The sequence below is a fragment of the Aptenodytes patagonicus genome, chromosome 3, assembly GCF_965638725.1.
Source record: "Aptenodytes patagonicus chromosome 3, bAptPat1.pri.cur, whole genome shotgun sequence".
Taxonomy (NCBI): Eukaryota; Metazoa; Chordata; class Aves; order Sphenisciformes; family Spheniscidae; genus Aptenodytes; species Aptenodytes patagonicus.
Window position 1 is genome coordinate 36093559 of NC_134951.1, and position 24396 is coordinate 36117954.

A 24396-nucleotide genomic window follows, 5' to 3' on the forward strand; every position below is an offset into this window, starting at 1 on the left:
AAGAAGCATTAGATTCAGAGACGCTATTTTCATCTTATTTAGCACTTTTACATGTGAATGTGAAGGTGCGCTTTGAGGGATTTTTCAGTAATTTTTTTTGGCTAAGAATACAACTGTTAGCAACAGAATCCAATTGAAAAGCGGTAAACCTAACCTAAGACAAAGAAGAGGATCAACAGGTGTTTTTAAGAGATTTTCAAGGATAATAAGGATAATAATGATGATGATGATAATAATAATTAAAAAAAAGCTTGCTGCTTTTATTGCAGCTGATGACGTTAATGGATTTATAAAAAATCTATATACATATCTATAATGTAACTAATAGAGTCTGCAATATAGCTAATGGCCCTTAGATACTCTGAATTGCATATCATAAGTAATGAAATATGCAGAAATCAGTAAAATTATGAAAAAATGTTCATATGATTCTTTTAAAAATAATTTTCAAATTTTTTGGCAGGTCATTAAGTTGGATGACAAATTATTTCAAATCAAACAGCTTATGATACCCATCTTGAAAGGACACAATTCAGCTTGAGTATTTCCTTAAATATGAATAAATATGAATGACATTTTTAAAAAAAATGCTGATAGCATCAGATAGAGCAGGTAGTGGTTCACAAAATATTTCAGTGTTGCTGAACCTCCTTTTTTTTTTTCTTTTTTTTTCTGAAAAAAATATTCAGAAGAAAAATTTCACCCAGCTTTGCAGAGCCATGTTGGTACATTGTTTCCCCATGTAGGAGCTCTGCATATGAATAGGAAAGAGTCTGGGCAACAACCACCCTGCACAGCATATCTTCTCTCTGAGCACACCTAAGGTACAGTCCAAAAAGAAACTCCCTCCATCAATACTTTTTACAGATCATGAAGGGGGGTTGGGTTCAGCTGGCTGAGACCCAGATGACAGCAGCATTGCAGGACAGGAGAGGACAGATGATAAACAGGGGCATTCACTGGGCTTCTTCCCACATGCATCAGTCTGGCAGCGTATCTGCTTAGCCAGGGCTATTGGCCAGTCCAATGTTGACTTTGTTTTCAAGAAGAGAAGGAGCAGCAGTCGAATATAAACGGTGTGACAGAGGAATTTAATCTCTGATTGTATAACATTTGTTGCCCAGAGTCCTCTCCATACTTTAGATGGCATATAAATTAAATTAACTAAGTAATAACCACTTTGGCAAGTCTTAAAATAGAACAGAAATAGAAGAGATGAAAATGAGCACATCATATTACTTGCTAGTCCAAACTTGCTTCCTGCCAACCACTGTGATACACAAAGAGAAGGGGAAAAAAGGGATTGAGGCACCTGGTGAATTTGTGCTTCTTCAGAACAAAGCTTGGCTCTTCAGTAGCATCCGCTTGCACTTGATGTGTAAACACTGCTCATGGGCAGTGGGGTTTATCCCATGGAAATGACTGCTCATTTTTAGAATATGATGGTCATATAACTTCCAAAAGGGACCAATAGTGTAAAATGTTAACTTCGTTTAAATCTGTATTGATTTCTATTGCAGTGTCAGGTGCTACGTATATCAGTTATTTGGTATAACTTACTCTAAGTAAGGCATGAAAATACTGTGCAATATTGAAGTTGAATTACCGTTTCCTGTTGTACAGACCTCAGTATGGTTACTTACTTAGACCTCAGTATTTCAATTTACTAAGTTTACTTGAATTTACTGAATTTACTTGAATTTACTAAAATTTGACAATCTGTTTAGATTTTCAGACTGAAGTCTACAAATATTTAACTGCAGTGTCATAGACTTAAGACATTCAAAGAACCGGAAGAGTAAACTACAGTATTTTTTTCGATGATCTGTTGTGTGTTTATCCTCATAAGTTACTGAGAATTGCTTTGAAATTACTTAATATTTATAAAAGTCCTTGATGCTCACAGACAGACACTCATATATACTTTATTTCATTTACCCATATAGTCATTTTTCATATTGCAAAAAATCAGTTTGTGGTGCCTGTTAGCTTCAAAAGCATTGCTTTACAAGAAATCTGAGACATGAGATGTCTTTCTTCTGGGAAGCTCTAAATGTCTGGCAATCCCAGCAGAAATTCCCTGTGTGATGGAAGTTTGACCAGTCAGAATTGCCCACCCATTCCTGCTAGATTCTGAAAAATGGAAGATCTGATATTACTGAAGAAGGAAACCAAGACAGAGGAGTCTGTATGAGAAGGCAATGTGAGATACTGCCTCTTCGCACTGTCGTTACAGAGGAGAAACCTGCTTTACTCTCCTTTGAGCACTCTTGCTGCCTCCTCTCCGGTTTCCTCATGGCTTACAGCTCCTGAGTGTGGTCAGATGATAATCATCCAAGGGGGTTAATGCTAAGCCTAGAGGAAGCAGTTGTCTTTCTGCTTTACTTTGCTTCTGTGATTTGTGAAGCACAGAAGTTTCGTGGCTAGATAAGACAGGGTGGCTGCCCAAAACAGACACCCAGCTTCTGTTTTTAAAGCTTGGGTTAACTGGGTAACTTACTTCAATTTTAAATGGTGCTTGTAAAATATCAGTGTGAAACAGTATTGAAAATGTTTTTTTTAATGGTGGCTTTTGTGTCTTTGGGATAAAAATCAGTGTCTTGGGAATCCATTTATTTGTAATGATTTCTCTAGTCTCAGAACAGAACTTGTCAGATTGACACGTTATCTTAACACAGGTCCATGCAAATGGATTTCCTGTTTATAAAGCAGGTTAAAATATCTGAAAAGCTCTTCCAGGGAGGAATCTCAGGGCTGCTGTTTTGATTAGTTTTGCTTTCACATGGCTGTTGATGGCTTTATTTATAGCTCTGCCGTTTCATTAGATTTGATGGTACAAAGTGTTCTCTCTCAGAGCGTGGCCAGACTGAAACACTGAATTAGGTATAGATGTGACCTAGGATTTATGTATAAAAGTAAATCAGTTTTACCCATCACTGTCCCTTTAAATATTATCCTACTAACCATCTTTTCTCCTGCCTGAGCAGCTCTTTTCTAGAGTTCATGGTCAGGGCAGGGTGGGGGGATTTCTTTGACGAGACTCATCTACTTTCTTCAGTCTGGACTCCAAAGTGACTAAAACATTAATGGGAGAAGATGTTCAAGGGACATTGAAAACAAACTCCAGGGTATATACACAGTAGGGTTGGCTTGTTTTTTGCATACTAAAAGTACTCTGTTGAAGTCTAGTATTTATTGATAGGAAAGGAATAATTTACCAGGAAAACGTTTTGAAGGAGTGAGTTGTTTTCACCTTAGAGGCATACCATGTTAAGAACCAGGTTCTTCTGCCTAGGTAGAGGTACTCCACAGCACTGTGAAGTGGTCACTTAAAAAAGGTCACACACAGGATCCAATTAATCTAGTAACCAAACTCTTTCTCTGGAATCTCAGTAATGGCCCTTGTGAGGCACAACCACTCCAAGAGCGGGGTCTGACAGAACTGAGTTGCATTTGTATTGCACTTATTTCTCCTGTGATGCGAAAAAAATTTACAGCTCTGGCAACAGGCTCATATCACAAGAAGAAGAGATCTAGCATCTCTAGCACGTGTTGGAACAGGCAACTTTGATATATTTATGCAGGGATTATAGAGCCAGGTCAGGGCTAAGCTCTTAACAGATGAACCATTGTCATTGACTGGGTAATCCAGGAGAAAAAGTGACTGAGAAGGTGACATAGAAACTGTGGTGGGTTTGAGTAGCAGTTCACAGTTTTACTTTACCAGCACTTACCTAGTTGCAAATACAGTTTTATTTATTTTTGTTCAGGCAGCATTTTTATGCTCCATGCCTGGGTAAAGGCCTTTACCCTATTCTCTGTCTCAAAGGGATAGACGTTTTTATGGCCAACTTGGAAACAAAGGCAAGAAATTTGATGGGGTCCCAAAGTTCCCCTTTTAGCCAAGGTTCAGGCTTTCCCAGTCAGCCCCATAGTAGTTTCTGGTCCAAAGTTTGCCCATGGCCAAAATCCCAGGTCCATTAAATTGTCTCGCATTTATTTTGGAGCATGTGTTTTTAAACATTTGACCATGTTCCCCAAATATTCAGAAGAGTGACTTTTCCCAGTAATCACCTCAAGATTGTAACAGGCTACTGCAATACCACTTAAAATTTACTGACTTGGTCAGGGCGATACTCTGAAGAGGGCAAAAAGCCCCTCTCCAGTCCAAGTCATTGTGGCCCAGAAACAAATCTTCCTGTGCAAATGCTGGTGATTGAATATTTGACGTCATGGATTGTTTCATTTATGTGGTGCCATTCGGTTGCATGTGGCAGCTGCTTTCACTGCTTTACTTGCTCTGGATCAAAAAAAAAAAAAATCTGAGGCTGCGTCTAGAAAGACTTGAGCACAAATCTTCCAGCCACCAATTCCCACTTATCCTGCTTATCTCTTCAAGGAATCCCATGTGTTCATGTGTCTCACATCATGCTTTTTCAATACACCTATATGGTACGAGCTGTACTTCTGGAGCTGGAGAGGGATTGTGGGATAGAGAGCGGGAACCCTGCCAATGACAGCTAGAGAGGCTCCGTTCTTCAAAGAAGCAGACCAGGAGTTGTAATCACAGAGTGGAATTAGTCTGAGCAAGTGTAGGTGTCCACAAACTAGGTGTCAGTTCATCACTTCAGGCTTTCTTTCTAGCCAGCAGAGAGAAATGTACGCTTCTGTGCCTGGCTTATCCATCCTCAAGTAAATATCTGAGATAGTAAAAATGAACTGCACCCTAAAATGTCTGTTTCTCTCTATATGCTCTAAAAGGAGCCTGGCACGACTAGCTCCAGTACCACATCTACAGACACATAAAATTCAGTGAGCTGAGTCCTACTTAGCCTGTGCACAGCCCCCTTTCTTTCTGCTCCCAGCCCTTTCCTTGGTTCCCCTTCAAAGGCTGGCAGTAGCAAGGGCTTCAGCTGCCCCAATCCTTCATCTGCTGTAGTTGAATCCTGCAAGGTTTCCTGTTGCCCCTCTTGCATAGAGGAGAGGCACATGGCAGAGTTGCCTGGATAGAAGAGGTCTTACTTAAGAAATGGCCCAACTGCTGAGCTACGCAATATAGACACTTTCTTGTTCTTGCAGCTTGGCATGCAATAAGTAAACTGTGTCACAGCACCAGGTTTGATCCTCATCTTGCTTCATGATAGCAAAGTTCAAATTACAAATTCAAGAGTGCCTTTGGCACACTTACAATGAAATTACCACTTTTTAAATAGGGCATGTTTTTTAATTGATACGACTGTCTTAAATTTTCTGATGCTATTTTTGTAGGAGATCAGATAATGATCTTACTGAGATGGAGTAATTCTCTACCTCATAAGCAGTTTCTCTCATTTGCTCTGCTGATTGCTCAGCATCCATAAGAGCAGCAGGATTTGGTTGCAGATGTAAAGTCAGAGTTTTCTAAGTCTCTGTGTGAATGCTAATCAAGAGTTACATATATGTGTGTGTCTATTTTATATTTTTGTATTAATTGTTTGCATGAAGGGAGCCATTAATATGTTTATATAAAGGATAGTGAGATTGTCAGCCTCAGAAGAAAAGTACTGCCATGAAAAGCCTTTAAGAAGTCCATTGGTTAATTGTTTTAAATGTGATCAAATCAGATGAAACAAGGAAACGCAGTTTTATGTCTGATGATCTCCTTAAATATCTTACCTTTTCTGATAAGCAAATGACATCAGCAAAACTAACACTATGTAATTGGTATAAATCTTTCCGGTCAAACCAAAAATTGAATAACCATGTAGATGGAAACGACACAGTGAATTGCAATTTTACTGTAACTCTAATTAGTTGCGCTCTCAGCACAACTGTCATGATCCAACCCTTTCATACATAGTCATCAATCAAGTAGAATATGTAATAACAGCATTGTCCTGTGATACCTTGTTTATGATAAAAATGTAAGCACTTTCACTAATAATATTCTTTTTTATAGTGTACCATTAACAAAAATCTGACTTTTTTCTATTATGTGACACTGCCAGTTTCTACAAGCTGGGAATATGATAATGCTTTTAGTCTTCAAAGGGTAATCGGAGAGCACAGCAAGCCGCAATGTGCTGTTATTCTTCTAGGGCTGCCATGTGTTTGGTGCTGGTATAATGAGCAGTAAATATGCTATCTTAGTTTTACTTGGGGGGGGGATAACTTTTACATGTTAAAGCTTTTATTCATACTATGCTTTTTTACTATTGTATTAGTATTACTTTTCACATATAATTGCAAATAATCTGTTGCTGAAGGAGCAAAAATATTTGGACAACATGAACTTATTTGAGTTTAAAAGTGAGGAAGAGAAACAGTGAGGCAAATGAAATGTCCAGTTGGATCAATGATTGGTCCCAAAAGGAGGGCTGAATGATGTCAGTTTTAGGGTGACAGATATGACACCTCCTGACTTTCTTCTCATCTTTTACTCTTTATCTGTGTTCATGTGGTACCCATCACTACAATATTGGCAGTACTTACGACAGAAGCCGTGTGCAATAGGGAAGTAGGATCATCAGTGTTTTGTAACAGAACTGTGAGTTAAATGAAGCTGCAAAATTGAGAAATGAACCTTGATTCTTTGCATCACGGCATTCCTTTTTCGCTTGAAGACCTTCTTTCTTCCCACAGGCATGCTAGTCAGCATGTTACATACACAGGTAGTTTCTCTTTATGCATAAAAAGTTCTCTTTGTTGGTGGGATATGCTTATTTTTAAGAAATCAATTGCTCTTCAGAGCTTGGTGCTGAAAAATCCGATTGATTTCAAGGCCTAAGAATTTGGTAACCCGATAAGACTGTTCTGTAGAATAAATGGATGACCTTTTGCAGATTGTTTTTTTCTGTTTGTTGTCCAAAGTTTTCTATCCTGTTCAGAGTTGCAGTAGCAGTATAGCAATCATTTTGCAATCCCAACTGGAGCAAGGACTGCTATGGCTACTATGTAAACATGTACTGTTGAACTTTGCTTTGTAGTGCAATTTATTTTATGCGCTCTTAATTTATGTTCTGACTTCTATAGTTCATGTCAGACCTCTTTAATAGTAGTGATGGTTCTTTCTTCTTTGCGTTGTTGGCAGTCATAGACCTTAAAGCATTATACGAAGGAACGGTAAGTGCCATTGTCCCATTTTATTGAGAAGCAAACTCCAGGACTGGAAGCGACCTACTGAAAATCTCACAGTCTGCAGAAGAGCCAAGACTTCCTAAAAACTGTAATTACCAGATTAAAAAATATTTGTGACTGTTTAAGGTACCTTGGAGCACATTATAAGAGATATGGTAATCTCATTGAAATGGCACTGGAAAAGAAACAACCCAGAGTGCCCACAGAGTGTGCATGTATGTGTGTGAGCACATGTGTGTAATCTTTAGTTAGGGGTATTGTTTTAAGCAAAGATTCCATGGGACCTTAAATGTCCATACATTCAAAGCGTGTCTAAATATCACTTATATATTAAACATGTTTAATGATGTTTATAATACAAACTAGGACAGTGTTAGCTTTCTTGAAATGGGAATCTATGGCTGAAAGCAATATGTTTGACTCCTACAACGTTATAGTAGGACTCACCTCTGTGCTGCTGGGATATAATGTGGGTCGTGCAGTCATCCTTGGCTTCGTTTAGCATCTTCATTTCTTGTGTCCTCCTAGTAAGAATGTTTCTATTTGGGGGATTTCAATTAAATATTCTACCAGGAAGGACTTGCTTTAAAGGTTAATACAATAGATTATTCTCTGCAGTGTAAAATTAGCTAAATGAGCAATTTAGTGGTGGTACCTGATTACTTGACGTATTTCGGTGATATTATTATAAAAGATATGTTGACCACAGGCTGAGTCAGGACTTCACTGTAAGAAGATCCCTAAAATCTTTTAATCTGGTGAACTCAGTTGAACTGTGCATAAGATATGTGAACAGCTCATTAACTAAATTAAAATAATTACAAATACATTCATCTATCACTGGATAGCCTTGAAAATGTGTATGTTTATACTCACATCCTGTTGACCATTCTTTCAGCTCATTTTTTGTACTTCAGAACTTAGCATGGTGACATTTGTTATCTTACTTGATGGCACAGTGCTGAACTCTCTGTAACAAGATCTTTTTATTCAGATTGCTAGTTTTCCTATGAAAATAATAGCTTATCACTGTCACAAGTTATCTTTACAAAATACCTGAAAATACTGTGGTTACCTGCCTTGCTGAATAGGAAGATGGTATGATAAGACATCACTTAAGTGTACACCAGATGTTCTCCTTTCCCTTTGTAATTATGAAGAAAAGCAGACCAGAATTTCACCCTGATTCTGGGTTGGTGCTTTATTTATTATTTTGTCATTGGGGTGAATTCAGAACAAAACATATTATAAACTCATGGATTGTGAGTTATATTAAAAACATAATATTATTTTATGGAAATCATATCCTAGTAGCTAGGTAATTGTAATTATTTCAAATTTTCAGGCACCATTGTGCTGGAATGGGATTTTATGGGAAAGTTGACTTTGGTTTCTGAAGTGCATTATTTTCCTCACTGTTAAAATACCATATTGTCACATTACAAACATATTGGAAGTTTTATTTAAATATGATGCATTAAGTATCCAGATGAGGGTGAGGTCCAGTCCTATGTATGTTTCACAGGAAATAGTCCCATGGAGATCGACACATGATGAACTTGGACCATTGTGAAAATTCTGCATGCTTTTGTGAATAAGTATGTAAAACATAAATGTGAATGAGTATTTAAGACATAAAAAAACACTTCTTCCAGATATAGAGGAAAAGGAAATGTTCAATAGGACCATGCACTTTGGACTTGTTTTAAATTACCCATGCTTTTATGTTTAGTTTGATATAGTTAATGAGCCTGTGTAGCCCAAAGTTCCTCTGAAGATGACAGAAAGATATATAGAAAAGTTAAGGCCTTTGAAAAAGCTTTGTTCTTCATTGTGCATCTTCCTCTTTCCCAACTTGGCATACACATAATGCAGTCTTCAGAGAAAGACCACCACTGGACAATGGTATCCAATCTAGGGTTAGAAAGATTGCTTTTACTTAAAAATTTCTGTGGAAGAAAACACAAATTATTCTAAGAACTTTTCTGCCTATATATTGGAAGTTCTTGACTTGAGAGAAATGCCTTCAATTTTCCTCTAGAATATGTTCTTTTTGTTAAAAATTAAATACATGTATTTAATGCTGAGGAAAAAAGGAGATATTGTGAATATATATTCTTTTGGAAACTGTATGCAATCAGGCACATTGTATGAAAGAATTGTAAAGTAAAATAATTTTTAGATTTGAGTCATCTTTCGGTGACATTGGCTACTGTTGCCACTGAAATGCACATCAAAACTTGCTTCAAAAGAAACTGGAGATTGTCTTCATTACATATCTTCAGTGCTGCATCACTAATGGGTAGGGTAAATCCTACGATTGCAGTTTCCTTTTAAAAAATACCCTCTTTCTAATACCTGACATGCTAGTTTTGATTTTTTTGTAGTCTAAAGAAGGTATATTTAATAACATATAACCATTATTATTTAAAGGCTCTGAAATAGTTACTATACTAACTATGTATGTTACTTAAGCTTATTGAAAGTCACTTCTATATTGGTTCTTATTCTGGCCGTAGCTATATCATTTAACTTATCAAGGAGCTTCCTAAACTTTTCTTTTGTGATATTTGCATGCTCTTCATGTCATCTTTTGTTATGATTTTATTAGAAGTTACCTGCCAATTAGCTAGTTTTATTATGTCCATCCAATCTTTACTTATTCAGGAGGGTAGTAATATCATTTTTATATAAATGAGCCAGTTTATGCACATTTTATTTTTTGTTGGTTTATCTCCAATATTCCATCATGTTAGATTCTGTTGTACTCATGGAGTTTCAAAATCTGATATATTATAGAGGCTATAATAACAAAATTGCATGTTTCCTTCAAGAGTATTTCATAATGACAGAGCAAGATCGTGTTTTGATCTTAAGTTTTACCTTATGTGATTTTGATTCATACTGTATATGGCAATCTTCTTTTCTATGCATATATTGTGTTTAATCTTTATTCTGACGATGTCTTACCTGCGTAGAATTCACCTGTCTTATTTTTGACTACTATTTAACAGTCCATTGCTATTTTTCTAGCAGCCTGTACTCAGTAACAGCTAACCTCTCACAGTGTGAACACGCCCTAAAAGCAGCACTCTCATTAATGATCATAGTAATCCTGAGCCGCAAATAGAGCTTTATCTGTCAGTTCCAAGAAAAAATACTATCTGAAATAATTGTGTAATATACAGATAATAAGAGATTAGTGCATCTGTTCCAAAGAGCCTGACCTTCAAACCATTAGCTCTGCAAGATTCAAGCACCATGGTGTAATCCTGCTATGAAAGGCAAGTTTGTTTTACTTTTGTATTTTATGATCTTCATCCATGAGCTAATATATATTGAAATCCCTGGAAAGATGTAGTGCTGCTTGGCTTGAGTTATTCTATGCTAAGACAGAGACAAAAATTACCATAAAAGGCAAGTTTCTGTTTAACCAGTAGTAAGACTAGGAACATGAAAATAATGTTTGTTTATTGTATTTTAATTTTGTGCCATGTACTCTGGGGAGCCATCTTTCTATGTGCTATCTGCAGGTAAATTCGGATTTTGAAATCTGTGGTTCAGACTGGCTGATTGATTATTGTGGATTTTCGTGTTTGTTTTTATGACGTGGATTTGAAAGTTTCCCTTCATACTGAGCTGTCTGATTTTCTGCTACCTTTTCTCATTTTCTTCGGTGCTGATGTTCATATGCAATTTTTGTTTTCCAGTTTATTTTAAAATGATTGTCATCTCTTCATCTGTGATAGGTTTATCAGCGCCCTTTATATCAAAACAGCAGGAAAATTTAATGCTGAATCTTAGCTTCTGCTTTTGGATAATATAGAAAGAAGAAAATGGCCTGTTAAATAGTTTGGAAGTATTGGAATTAACTTCATATTGTACTGTAATGTCTGTTATTAGCATACATGGAGCAACATTTGTGGATATTGTGTTATTTCAAGAAAAGTGCGTTCGATCATTGAACTTACTAATATGCCTGCACCGTTGCATTAAAAATTGCAGTTCAAGTGACCCTGTGTTTTAGTTGGCATAGCACTTTCAAAGTGCTAGTGCTAGTGCACTTCAGAAATAACTAGAAGTTTGGGGGGAGTTGTTTTTTTCTGTAGAGATAGGCAGTATTAGCACTGTTTCATTTTCTTTTTCCATCTCATCCTGCCTTGTGTTTGAAAGGGCTTTAAAATTTGGTAAACACTTGATGTCTGCTTAAATAAATTGGCTGTAATTCAGACGCTCTCAAATATTCATTTATAATATATGGCTAATTCTCCCTTGTGCTTATATTTTTTGTAGCTTTTTATCGGGTTTGTAACAGATTAGTTATATCAGAAATCTATTGTCACTCAAGCCAACAGTCGCAATAAAGAAATCTTGCTTTGTAATGAAAAGTTAGCATAATTTACCAGAGAAAACACAGAACAACTCTTCCTGCATTGGTACCCTTTCTGCCTGGTGTCTGTCAATTGTTGTCTCATCTCCTTTGCCTTTGAGAAAGGCAAAGTCTTTCTAAGCAAGGTTTGCAACCCAGAAAGGAGAGCTGAGGAGAATGAGAAACGGACAGCCATACAGACCTGTAAAAAAAACTGGATTCACTAATGGCAAAAGGCAAGGTGTTACAGAAAATCCTGCTCTCTCACATCTCTGTGGCAATTTTTTGTACTGGTGTCTGTAGGAGGCACACTTGAACCTTTAGATCTTGTCAGTAGAGTTTTCCTTAGTGCATATTTGGTAATGGACATAAACCAGCAATATTGGATGCAAAACATGATTTCGTAGCAGAGTTATTCATTTGGGAAGTTTGGCTGAACGATCTGTCTCTAAACTGAGTCTTCGTGTACAGTTGTCCACTTTCAGTAATATAAACATAAAGGGAACAATTATATCTTACAGTTATGCAGTGTTTATCTAGCACAGATCCACCGCCGAAGTCCGTAGGTATTTTTACGTACTGCCTGCTATAACTAGTGTAAACCAGTTCAAATGCAATGCCACAAACAGCTGTTTTAAAATGGAAACATTCAGCAACTGTCTCACTTGCTACTTACCTGTCTTAACTACTGCTGTGAATAAAAAGCTGATTAAAAAGATAAATTTTGCACCAGGACCGTCATTAAGTGGATTTGAACTCTAGCTGACCAGAAGAAGGAGCCTCTCCTGAGTTGTTAGCCTCCCTTCTGGCAGCTGTTACCTGGGCTGACCTCAAATGTGAGAGGTAGGTCTGTATGTCACCGCAGCATAGCTGGCTTGGGACTTTATAATCACATTTAAAAAGAAATTCAAAAGCAAAGTAAACCTTAGCATAGGTACTTTGGCTGAAGAAGGGCATGGCTGCATTTTACTGTAGCTGAAACTTCAGTGGGATCACTGATGGTGATACAATGTACAGCAATGCAAACAAGGTGGCAAAAACAACATGCAAACTTGTGTTTAGGAATTTGGAAAGTTTAAATGAAAGTTTTAGGGTGCGGTACTTCGGAGGCTGCCCAGAAAAATTTACTCTGTGGAAAGTCTGAGGCTAATATTTCAGGAGGCAGATGAGCTCGAATTTGTTCTTCCTGCAGTGGTGGAGGAAAAAGCCAAGCTTTTGGTCGGCCTTTCTGTTACAGCTCCAGAAGAGCAAGTCAAACAGTTATAATCCTGGGAAGGGGTTTTGATCGTACAAATAAAAAAAAAAAAGGAATTATTTTTCCTGGGACTAGGAGAAGGAACGTAAAGGAGGAAAGGCTGTGACCAAAGTGGGGGCTTTCCAGGAGCCTATGGTGTGGAAGCCTTCCCTCCATTATTTTTTTATTTAAACCTCTGCTGAGTTTGCCCTGGGCTTGCTGGATTCAAGCAAGAGCCTGAGTGGGAGAGAACTTCTGCACACTTGACATTAGCGAAGTGCTTTGTGTAAAACTGCTTGACAAGGGACACCACAGGCAGCAGCCTGGTCTCAGGGCCTTTCCCATGCACGTGCTGAAGGCATATCTCAGGAAGGTGATATGCACGCATTAGCAGCTAGCGACATTAGCATTTCATTCCTACCATGTCCTTGTACTGTCCTTTGGAAGACAACTCTTTCTATTTAATTGTATTTTGCTTTTTAATTTTTTTTAACATGCCTTACAAGAGACTTGCATACCATATGACTACGTATTTTTCAAAAAGGTGGTAAGCCACCCTCTCTGTGGTGTTCTGAACATCATTTCTAAATGCGTACTGCAGAGCAAGGAGATACAAATTACTTTAACCATTGCACTATGTAGGAAATCTGTGCCTATGGAATGAAAATAGGTGGACGTTTCTCCATAGGTGTGACATGAGATATACCACATCCCTACTGCATAGTATTTTGAATCTGTTAGTCACCTACACAGTATTTGCAATCATAAGTCCTGTTACATGTTTATTAGGTGAAATGCACAATATTGTTTGTGGCATTTTTCTCATGAATCATTTTACCATACTTTAAATAACCAGAACTTCACCATAACCATAACTTGAAGATCCACTGGAGAGAAATTTACTGCATTCATATTTTTCATTATTTTCCCATTATAATTCTTTTTGAAGTCGTCTTCTTCTTTTTGCTTGGCAAATGCAGAGTCATTTCCTTTCTCCTTTCTATCTAATCAACCTGATATCCTAATTCACTATGTACGTTAGGTTGGATACCTCCTTTCTTTGTAAAAGGGAGTGAGAGAAAGCACATCAGTCCCTACAATGCTTGAATGCCAAGTTGTTAAGAAGTGTGTTAAATTAGTTGATTCTTAACTAATTGCAAGAGGAAAGCATATTACATTTTTGGAATAGAGTGTCAGAAAACTGAACAATTTGACATGGAAACAACCATATGGCAAAGTCTGTGTTCTCAAAACGCACATGGGCACTTAGGAGGCAGTGAAACTTTAACTCTGGTGTGCTCAAGTCCCTGTAAGACAGTAACATCGTTAAGACTTTTCTGTAACGTAACTGTAATTTAGTATTTAATGCTAATTTGATGCTTTCTCAGCTTTGCAATCTTTCAGGTGGTTTTGTACCAAAATTCATACAGAATGAGTCAAAATCAGCAGGATAGAGAAATGTGTTTCTGAGTTTATCTGACTCTCCTCATCCAGTTCTGAACAGCAGCGTTAAAAAAATGCATCAAACAAGGTTGCCAAGAATATTTCGTGCTCTTCTCTACTTGCACATCACTAGAAAATACACGGCTGAATGAATTTTTTAACCTTTCGGCAATATATTATGAAGTGCTAGCTGGCAGGTAGTTCAGTACTTTTTCACTGCAAGGCCCTATAATGTAATCACAGTTGTAAAAGGAACTTGTGAGTGAAGCAACCTGATCATTCCTCGCAGTGCTGCGGTGCCAAGTGGTTACAGGAGAACGAGGGAGAAGCAACGCCAGGACCCCAGAGATTTATTCTACCCAGAAACAGCACGAGATATTTAAACAAAGGTGAAGCTGCTTTAGGTGCTGGCTGCTTGCTAAGGATTATATCATAGCCCATGTTTAATTTTGCTTAAACCAGAGGTAAGCCTGTATTTTCTCTGTGTTACTGTGATGAGCCTACGTATTAGTCTGATTCAGCAGTGTGTGTTAGTCTGGGGTTGTACCTTTGCAATGCTACAGTCACTAAGGAAAAACCTGTGTCAGTGTGGTAATCCCTTGATCTGATACACTAGAAATGATCTCTAAAGGCAGGTTAGTAACATTTTTAAAGGGAAATGTAATACCCACCTGGAGGTGCTGGTAGTGGTAAAATAAAACTTGAAGGGCTTGAAAGTTGCAGTCCGAACAAATCAAACTACAGAAAAGGTACAGAATATTCAGATCGATTAACAGGATGCTAATTGTTGTGAGAAAAAGGAGAGGACTCTTTCTGAAGCTGTAATGTCTCCTGATCAGTATGCTGTGCCGTTAAATTAGGGCTGAGTTATTATTCAGAAACTTTTCAACTGTACAAAACGGCACATAACATCTTTTTCCTAGAAGATGCTTTGGCACCAGTGATTTTGACAGTGTTTCAATTTACAGTTTTTATGGAAATTATTAAAAGAATTGTACTTTGGGTTGCCATTATGTACATCACATAGTTCTCAGGAAATTTTCTGCAGATGCATAGCAATAGTAAGTCTTTTTTTAGCAATGTCTTATAAAATTTGTCTTATTGCTAATATCAACTTGTAAAACATTGTCTTTTAGTAATCATACTGTACTTTTATGTTTTAATAATAAATACTGAAGTATTTGTAATTGTGAAGACTCTTATTTAAAAAACAGCCTCAAATTTACTAAAATTGTAATGGCTGCCTATAACCAAAAAAGACTTCATGCAGTTACTTAAATATGTTTAAATTCTTAACGAAATGAAATGTTGGTTTAGTTTGTCTGAAGAATCTCTTCTACTTTCTTCTGCATTACAATTTTGTTTTCCCCTCCTGTATTAACTGGCAGCTGTGTCCCAGCACCGTTTCAGTGGACAAATGTTATCTCTATACCATATGTCAGTTCTCTTCTAAGGGTTGGCTGGTAATAAAAAACATTGTAATATAATGCTGTGTTTTGCTGTAAAAATGTTACTGTTGAAGTGCAAACAGCTCTTCTGAGCTTCTTACTTCATTCCGTCTCACTTTCTCCTCCAGTCTAACAAAGCCAGGAGTATATGAGAAAATGAGTGCTTGAAATTTTATAAACTGTTTATGTAGTAAATAATTTGTTGGAAACATGACTTTGTTGTGTTACTAATTTAATTTCACTGAAATAGGCTTTAAGAGTTGAAAATCTAGGCATGTATACCTATTATCAGTTTCATTTACATATTCTGCTTTTATATAGCTATTCGCATCTATGTGAACAAGGTAATTAAGATGCTGTTATTTCGTATGTTTATAAAGAGTGTTTAGTGCAATCCCAGCAGTAAAAACTCGTAACCATATATCATCACTGATTGCCTCATTTTGGCTGACACAGTGGCTCATTTCACTTCATTGCAAGTATGTGGACAAAACTATTAATTTAAAAATCTTTGGACAGAAAATAGTAGTAATTTAAGAAGCCATAACTGAACTTCTGACCAAATACCCTTGCTTTTCCTTAAGATAGATGTGTTCTGGTTAGACACAGGTTTTCTTCCCTGACATGGGAAAATCGTATGTATCGGGATAATCATACAAAACCACATGCTTGTTCTTACTTTTTTTTCAGTAAATATGCCTAAGACCATCTTTTCTTAAGGAGGCAACATTTGTAAAAGCAGTTGCTTAAAGTTTTGAGGCCATTGTCAGGTAGTAAATAATGGCCTGCTTTTGAAGTTCTTGTTTACTTTTGTTTTGAGCGTGGACCTTAAGCCGTTCTCGTCATTTGTTCTCAAAGTTCTACTTCAGCTTCGCAGAAGTCAATAGGAGCTGTTGGATAAGTTAACTTTACTTTCCTTTGGAATCTATGTGCAAACTGTTAAGAGTCTGAGTTTGCAAGTTTGCTTTTCAATTAATAACAGAGTCAAAAGCTGAGATTCTGCAGTACACTGGCTAAAATGCCGTCAAAGCGTTAATATAACCGTTACCAGCATTTCAGTGAAGTCTCCATTTGTTAGGATTGGTGCTTTTTGTTCCTTTGTCTTTAAATATGTAAGATAAAAAATACTGTGTATATTAACGGACTAATTGCACTATCTGTTTTGTATTATCTGAAAATATTTACTGGGAATGAAGTTGGTTTACCAGCTGAATGTGTGAATTTATGAATATAGTTATGAGATACCGTTTTTTCCAAACTCCTGAAAAAAAAATACATCTTGATAAATTATCCCACCTGAAAAGGTTAATATTCTTTCTAGAAGGTTCTGTTATTTATAATAGTATAAATGTTGTTTGTGAATTTGTTTTAATAAATAGAAATGGGAAAAAGTACATGATATTTTATATTTGGATTTTAAATCTCAGGATCTAACACCACAGAATATAAACAGCATTCTCCTTTCTTTGAATATATTGTGTGATAGCTGGAGGAAACATTTAAAAGACTGTTACTGCAACATTTCAGATGTCTTTTTATAAACAGCATTATATATTCAGGAGACTATAGCAGAATACACTAAATGGAAAATACAGGGGAGTGTTGCAGGATATAAAGTTTAGGAAAAAATTGGATTTAAATGTCATATTTTTTACTATTTTTCTCCTGTCCATAGTCACTGTACACTTTGAATCTTTGAGATCAATCTACTGTGGAGTTCATCTGAGAGATGTACACATGTAAAAGAACAAATGCTGTTTGAATTATTTCTTCTTTTCTTTCTCTGTTCTAGGACTATAATCCAAGGGGCACTTTGTCAATTCATGTGTAAATATATTTTGTTGTTGTTTAAAAGTGCTACATGCAGAGTGAGTGGGATGCTGCAGAACTTGTAACTCAGCAGGTCTCCAAGCAGCCAAATTTGAGATTGTAAAATCAGTAACACATCAGAAAGGACCAGAAGGAAATGTGCCCCTTGGCTTTTCTTTTTATAGTCCTTTGAGTTGAGGATGACCCTTACTGATGAGGCTGCACCTCAAATACTGTGTTCAGTTTTGGGCCCCTCACTACAAGAAGGACGTTGAGGTGCTGGAGCGTGTCCAGAGAAGGGCAACGAGGCTGGTGAGGGGTCTGGAGAACAAGTCTGATGAGGAGCGGCTGAGGGAACTGGGGTTGTTTAGCCTGGAGAAAAGGAGGCTGAGGGGAGACCTCATCGCTCTCTACAACTACCTGAAAGGAGGTTGTAGCGAGGTGGGTGTCGGTCTCTTCTCCCAAGTAACAAGTGATGGGATGAGAGGAAATGGCCTCAAGTTGCGCCAGGGGAGGTTTAGATTGGACGTGAGGAAAAATGTCTTTACTGAAAGAGTGGTTAAACATTGGAAGAGGCTGCCCAGGGAAGTGGTTGAGTCACCATCCCTAGAGGTATTTAAAAGACATGTAGGTGTGGTGCTTAGGGACATGGTTTAGTGGTGGACTTGGCAGTGCTAGGTTAACGGTTGTACTTGATGATCTTAGAGGTCTTTTCCAACCTAAACAATTCTATGATTCTATTCTAGCTGGCATAATCTTGTCGGTGTCTTGCACAGTCAGTGTGCAAACCAACAATATGGTCACAGTCCTGCCATGTTTCAGTCAGAGCTAGCTTGGAGCTGTAGTCCTTTTAGGCTTTCTTTGGATGTATGAGCATGCTTGATACCGTGAATAATTTGCCCTTGAGTCGTGCGATGACACCGAGTATTAGTACCCTTCTTATTTTCCCTTTCATTAGTGGATTTAGCAGTGGTGTATGCTTTGTTCTCTGAAGCGTTCTTTTGAACCAGTCACGAATTTTCCATGCCACATACCCAGGTGCTGCATGTGTGTAAATTTGCTTCTATTTTTTGGTGCTAACCAACTAGTTGCCCTCAGGTATGCTTCTGGGCAATACTCGCTCAAGGCACCTCTCCCTATAGGGAGTACATAGAAGACCGTGTCAGGATTGTCATCTTCTGCCCTACAGAGGTCTCTAACACTGTCCTATTGACTAAGTCGCCAAGCTTGTGTCCTTGCATATTCTTGTATGTCCCCTAGCCTTGTCCCATGGCATGTAATACATACCTTGGCATCACACGATAAAAGCTTTACTCCAGCAAGCCGTGGTGCAGCCCCTTCCGTTATTTCAGACTTACTATACTGAAACAAGAGCAAAATGTAGTAATTGCCTCCAGGCACCACATGGAGCCCAGAGGAAAAGCCAGGCCAATGGTGATGCCATGTGCAGTCATGACTTTGCTAAGGGCAGTCATGGATACAAGTTATTTTGGGCTGTTTGTCCTGGCATTGTCCTCTCTGAATTGGATGCCTTTAGAAACGTAAAGCTGGCCTTGAGGCTAGCCTCTAGTAGGCCATCTTAATTCTATAGATAATATCACTGACCCTTTCTTGCTAATATAATTCTCTTGTCAATAACATTTTGCTCCTGGCTGCTATACTTGAAAGTGATTAGGAAGTACAGAAATTGGGGACACATCAATTGCATTGATATTTTGTGCAAATGTATGATAGTACATACACTAACAAGCTTGCTTTTTGCTCTTCGTCATTACTTAGATGAGGATCTCCATTAACTTACTTTTGTCCAAGAAAACCAAAATCAGGGACCAGTTTCTTGTCAGATTAAAAAGGAATCACTAGGCTATATTTATAATAGGTAGACTGAAATAGCACATTGCACACACTCATCAGTGTGTTGTAGCAGGGGTGTTACAAGGCTGTTGATGAATTGCAAAATGCTTACAAGCTGTGTATCTTTTGTAGCTGCAGACGGCTGCTTTAAGATCCTTTTGCATCAGTTATTAAATCCGCAAAAATGTTCATCACAATTGCTCTGTAATCGTTTTTCTCTAGCTGTACCTGTTAAACTATGTGTTTAGATGCAATTTATGCACATCAATCTGCATTTCTGCACGCAGAAAGCCTTACACAATTGACACAGCAGACAGAAGCATACAGACTATTTTGGAGTAAATTTTGCCCCTAAATGGTATTCAGTATAGAGGCAGTTTATCTTCAGTCTGCATGATGAATATAGTGTAATTTACACAGTGCAGGCAAATAACTGCAACATATTATAAAATTTAATTGTACATATCAAACTAATAAAAATCAGGAGCAGGACCAAGCATTCTCCAATAGATACCCAGACAAGCATAGAAAATCTTCTCAATATATCATAGCATAGGTATTGAACTTAAATATTTTATGAACTTGTACTGTTCGTATAAAGACAGGGTTCCAAAGATACATGCAGAACTGCTAGATTAAAAGCAATACAAGATGAAAATGAAAGTTTTAAAAAGCGTTATCAAGAGAAGGAGAAACACTGGTAGGTGTTTGGATCCCATATTTCATTGTGCAGTCAAGACAGGACTGGAAGTTGTACCCCAGAGTGACTTCACATTACCGCGGCGCCTTTAGAAATAACAGCAGTTCCCAACTCAGCTGTATGCTAACCACCTCCCTCCCTTGCAGAACGGGGGTTTTCTGAGAAGTTTACAGGAGTACACCAACAAGATAAAATGTTCTCATTACTTTTTGTGCTGTAAGTGGATGAAAAAAATATGATACGCATAACTGACCAAGGTTAAAACTTCCAAAACCTGTGCAATGTGCCTTTCGGTTCTTAGTCATGGGCAAAAGCAATTCCCTTTATGCCATAAAACTCTTGATGTATTTAACTTGGGTTACTTTTATGTTATATTTCTGATTGTACTGCAGAATACTAAGACTGAGGTTATAAAATGAAATATGCAGGAGGATTCCAGTTTTCCCAGGAAACATTGTGGATATTAGTAGCAGTTACAAGAGAAGGCAAAAGCATTTTTTTTAATCTTCAACCTGAAAAAAAATGTTGACAAGGAAAAAGAAGAGGTGGAATCCAGCACAGTTAGACAGAGAGCAGTGACTTGAAAAGTATTTGGAAAAAGACAATCTGATATTTGCAGCACAGTGAGACAAGGTTGTGGACTTGCTTATGGCCATGCACGAGGATTCCTACTTCATGATCTGTGCATTTAAAATCTGTGGAGCAAAGAAGTATGTTCAAGCAGCAACATGGATGTTATCCATGATAATATAAAATTACTCTTTCAAAAAAACCCACTTGCTATTTTCAATCTCTGCTGTGGCTCAAAGCTAAAATATTAATTTCTGTGATTTAGTCAATGGAATTTTTTTGCAGTGATTATTTCTATGAATATGTTCTTCATTATGCTTTCCCAACAGCCTGGCTCTAATCCCTAAGTTTCAGCACCCACCGTGTTGTCCAGGTGGTCCAGAGCAATATCTCTTTCCCAATTTGTGCCAAGGTCATGATGATCTTGTAGCTACCTTTAGTGTCTCATCACTCCCATTTCCTGAGCTGTGAGTACTTACAGGCAACCCTATTCAACTGCCCCCATTTCAGGCTCTGCCATATTTTATCCTGCCAGTCATGCTGCCTGGTCTGGCTGGCTCCAGAAAAGAAGGCAGGGGGTAAACCCCATAATCTCACCCGCTTTGTAGGAGCAGATGGAAGCACAGGCACTTTCAGACAAGTCCCAGCAAGGGAGAGCGGCACAAAACAACATGGGTGGCAATGCGTAGCTACTGAAAATGTGAGAATCCTGCTTTGGCATGGGGCTCTGCATGTGGGTTATACTTCCTGGGCTGCCTTTTGATTTATTTTTTATGCTCAGCTTACCTTTCAGCATTGATATGCTGGATGTACCATCTGTTTTTAAAGATAAAGCTCAGGTCCAAAACGTAGCATTTGATTTTCTACATATGGAGTCACTGAAGTTCCAGCAAATACCTTCCACAGCCACTTGCACTGTCTAAGAGTGGAGCCTGGTCTGCCTGGTGTACCTTGTCTAGTCTAGTCTACCTCATGTTTAGCAGCACTGAATAATGCGTTTTCAGCTGACCAAGGACCAGGAATTTGGATGAGTTGCAGTGGCTCAACAAAACCTCAGAGCTATTGGCCTCAGAAGAGAGTAAAGGATCTGTGGAAGTAGCTGATTTCTTCCACTCAGAGGCATTTGTTTCTGTGCTTCTGGGTGGCCATGGATAAACAGCCCCTGGTCCAGAAGGCTTAAGAGGAAAACCACAGCCCCTTTTGCTGTAGCACTGCCTCTTCTTAGCCCAATATACGAATTACTGCTTTTTCGCTTTGGCCATGTTTTCTGTCTGTCTGCTAGCTCCAAAGAGGTTACTGTGATAACTCCGGGAGAGGGGGAGCTGCTCTCTCCTGTGTGATTTCTCCCTGCCCTCCACCAGCTCTGCAGACCCAAAGAGCAAGGGCCAGCCATTCTCACCAGCATGTTTAGTCACCCTGAGCAATGGGCAGGCCGTGCGGAGGATACCAAATCCATAGCTTCTATGTGAAGAGAGGTCAAGATCTGTCAGCTTCAAATATCAACCGTGTCCATGTGAAACAGGAAGGTGAAAACATTTTCAGAGCAATTCAGTCTCCGCAGCAGGTGGAGGTGGAAGAAACATTTATTTTGTTCAGATGCTCCCCTGAGCAGACTGTGAAAAGGAAGCAGAGACTTTGCAGAGAGCAGTGAAGGAACTCTGAAATGAAGGGGAAAATGCAGGAGAATGTTTTTGCATGCACTTACGTGAAACTTTATCAAATCTATTACTTCCTGAGAGAAAGTAATGTTACCCATTGAATGATAGGCTGAACTAAATGAAAACGAAGAGGACACTGAGTTTGAAGTCAACACACACTATTACATCACGTAGAGACTTTGGTGGAAGTATTTCAGTTAAAGGTCTTTGAGAACGAGTATTATCATTTAGAAGCATAATTTCTGCCATGTGACAGCAGAATTCATTGTAGATCAGCTATGCACCTTGAGCCCATAACCACCCCTGAAAAGGACTGGAAGCTCTCCTTGCTCAAGAGTAACATGAAACCTTCCAGGTGGAACTCAAATTGCATTTTAAAGAATGTGTGATGGAAGCTTTTCCAAATGGATCAAGTCTTTAAACAATTTCACAAGATCTACATTACCCTCTAGTGTTCAGTTGCAAGGCTAGACTCTGTGAAGTCCATCATCTTCCACATGGAGTCTCCAAAGAGTTAATTCTACTTGGGAAGTGCTGAGATGAGAAGTTATGTAAAGCTCACTGTTTACTTTGAGGAATTTCTGTGGTGAAAAGTAAGATTTTGCTGGGTCAAAACACATTATTATATTTTTGATACTAAGTATTTTAGTACTTAACATTTTTCTGTTGAATACATGAAGGGGTTTTTCCCTCTTCTTTCCTGTGAGAGTTGCAACTTCTTTTGTAGTCACCCAACCTAACTAACAAGGTGGCTAGAGACACCTTACTGAGTGTATGGTTAGCAGACACTATCACAGTCATCCTGTCTACATTCTGACTGTATAATGGTTATTAATAAGACACCTGATTTCTAAAAGTTTGCCCTAGACAAACTTTTAAAGAGAAGTCTTCACCAGTTTGCAGCTGAAGAAGATAGATTCCTTCTTCGATCGGAATAGTCTTTTCATATTATTAAATAGTAATAGTCAAGTCAGATCACTTGTTGGGGGAAAACTGCAAGGAAAGGCTTTGCTCTGAGTTGTTATTCTAACTATGGCTTCTTTTTCTCTGCTTTCAGAGGCTGGCAACAAGAAGCTAAAGAGCACGATACAGAGAAGCACAGAGACGGGAATGGCAGCAGAGATGAGAAGTCGTATGGTTCGACAGCCAAGTCGGGAATCCACTGACGGCAGCATAAATAGTTACAGCTCCGAGGGCAAGTAAGTGTCATTAAAAACATCAGTAATGTAGAAGTTTCTTGTCTTTGTAAGAAAACTTGGGATGTGAAGAGAGGTCCCAGCTCTGGCGTACAGATTCTTCCTCTGAAACGTTTGCAAAACTGAACTATTTTAGGCACATAACACAAATTTCTTGAAAATTGAAATTGAGAGAGGACTTCTTAGGGAGTCACATTTTCCCTGTCATCCAGTGAGGCATTTTGTTCATCAAAAGACAGCTAAATTCAGACCACATTATTCAAAACAAAACATAGGGGTACTTTTTCTTTATGTTTGGATTAACTCAGAGTTAAACTTCAGATGTTGTATGTAAATCCCTGTGATACGAAACTCTGTTCAGTAATACTATATACAAAGAAAGTTTAGTTTGGAGTTGGTCCAAGTCTCTTATTGAGAATTGTAAACCCAGAGTCCAACTGCCCCATCAGCTGAAATCAGGCAGACCACTGTGGGGAATGGGGCAGCTGTTTTCATTCACTGCTGAATGACTCAGTATGTAGGAAAGGAGAACAAAGGCAGATCTGAGACAAAAGTGTGCATGAATACTCCAGCCTCCTCACAGTGCTCAGTGGGACTCTACCGTGTGTGCCAAGGCACAGTGGTCACTAGGGAATTCTTAGAAGATGCCTCCCCATAAAAGGGGAAACCAGGGATAGGCAAATCCACCCTATAGACCTGGGAAAAATGAGAGATTGGGACTTCTTTGGCATCTTTTTATGTGCTTACCATGTTACCACAATTGCTACTGCACATTGTATAAGGCACAAAGAGCCGAGGGCAGCCATGGTTGTGGCAAGGAGCTGTGTAAAGGTGCAGTTTCTCCATCATCAGATGATCTCACCACCCTCATTTTTTAACAATGAGGGTGGTGAAACACTGGAACAGGTTGCCCAGAGAAGCTGTGGATGCCCCATCCCTGGAAGTGTTCAGGGTCAGGTTGGACGGGGCTTTGAGCAACCTGGTCTAGTGGAAGGTGTC

At 38.3% G+C, this 24396-nt stretch overlaps 1 protein-coding gene across 35 annotated transcripts in view; it reads left to right on the forward strand.

The window, feature by feature from the left end:
- RIMS1 (regulating synaptic membrane exocytosis 1) overlaps positions 1–24396 on the forward strand; it is a 356593-nt gene that overhangs the window by 319216 nt on the left and 12981 nt on the right. For 34 of the 35 annotated variants that reach the window (XM_076333069.1, XM_076333034.1, XM_076333035.1 and 31 more), the window contains one exon: positions 23259–23400. In XM_076333069.1, coding sequence (XP_076189184.1) covers positions 23259–23400 — 142 coding nt within the window. Of the gene's footprint in view, positions 1–14590; positions 14627–23258; positions 23401–24396 lie in introns of those variants that run through there. The other variant, XM_076333068.1, reaches the window with a different exon arrangement.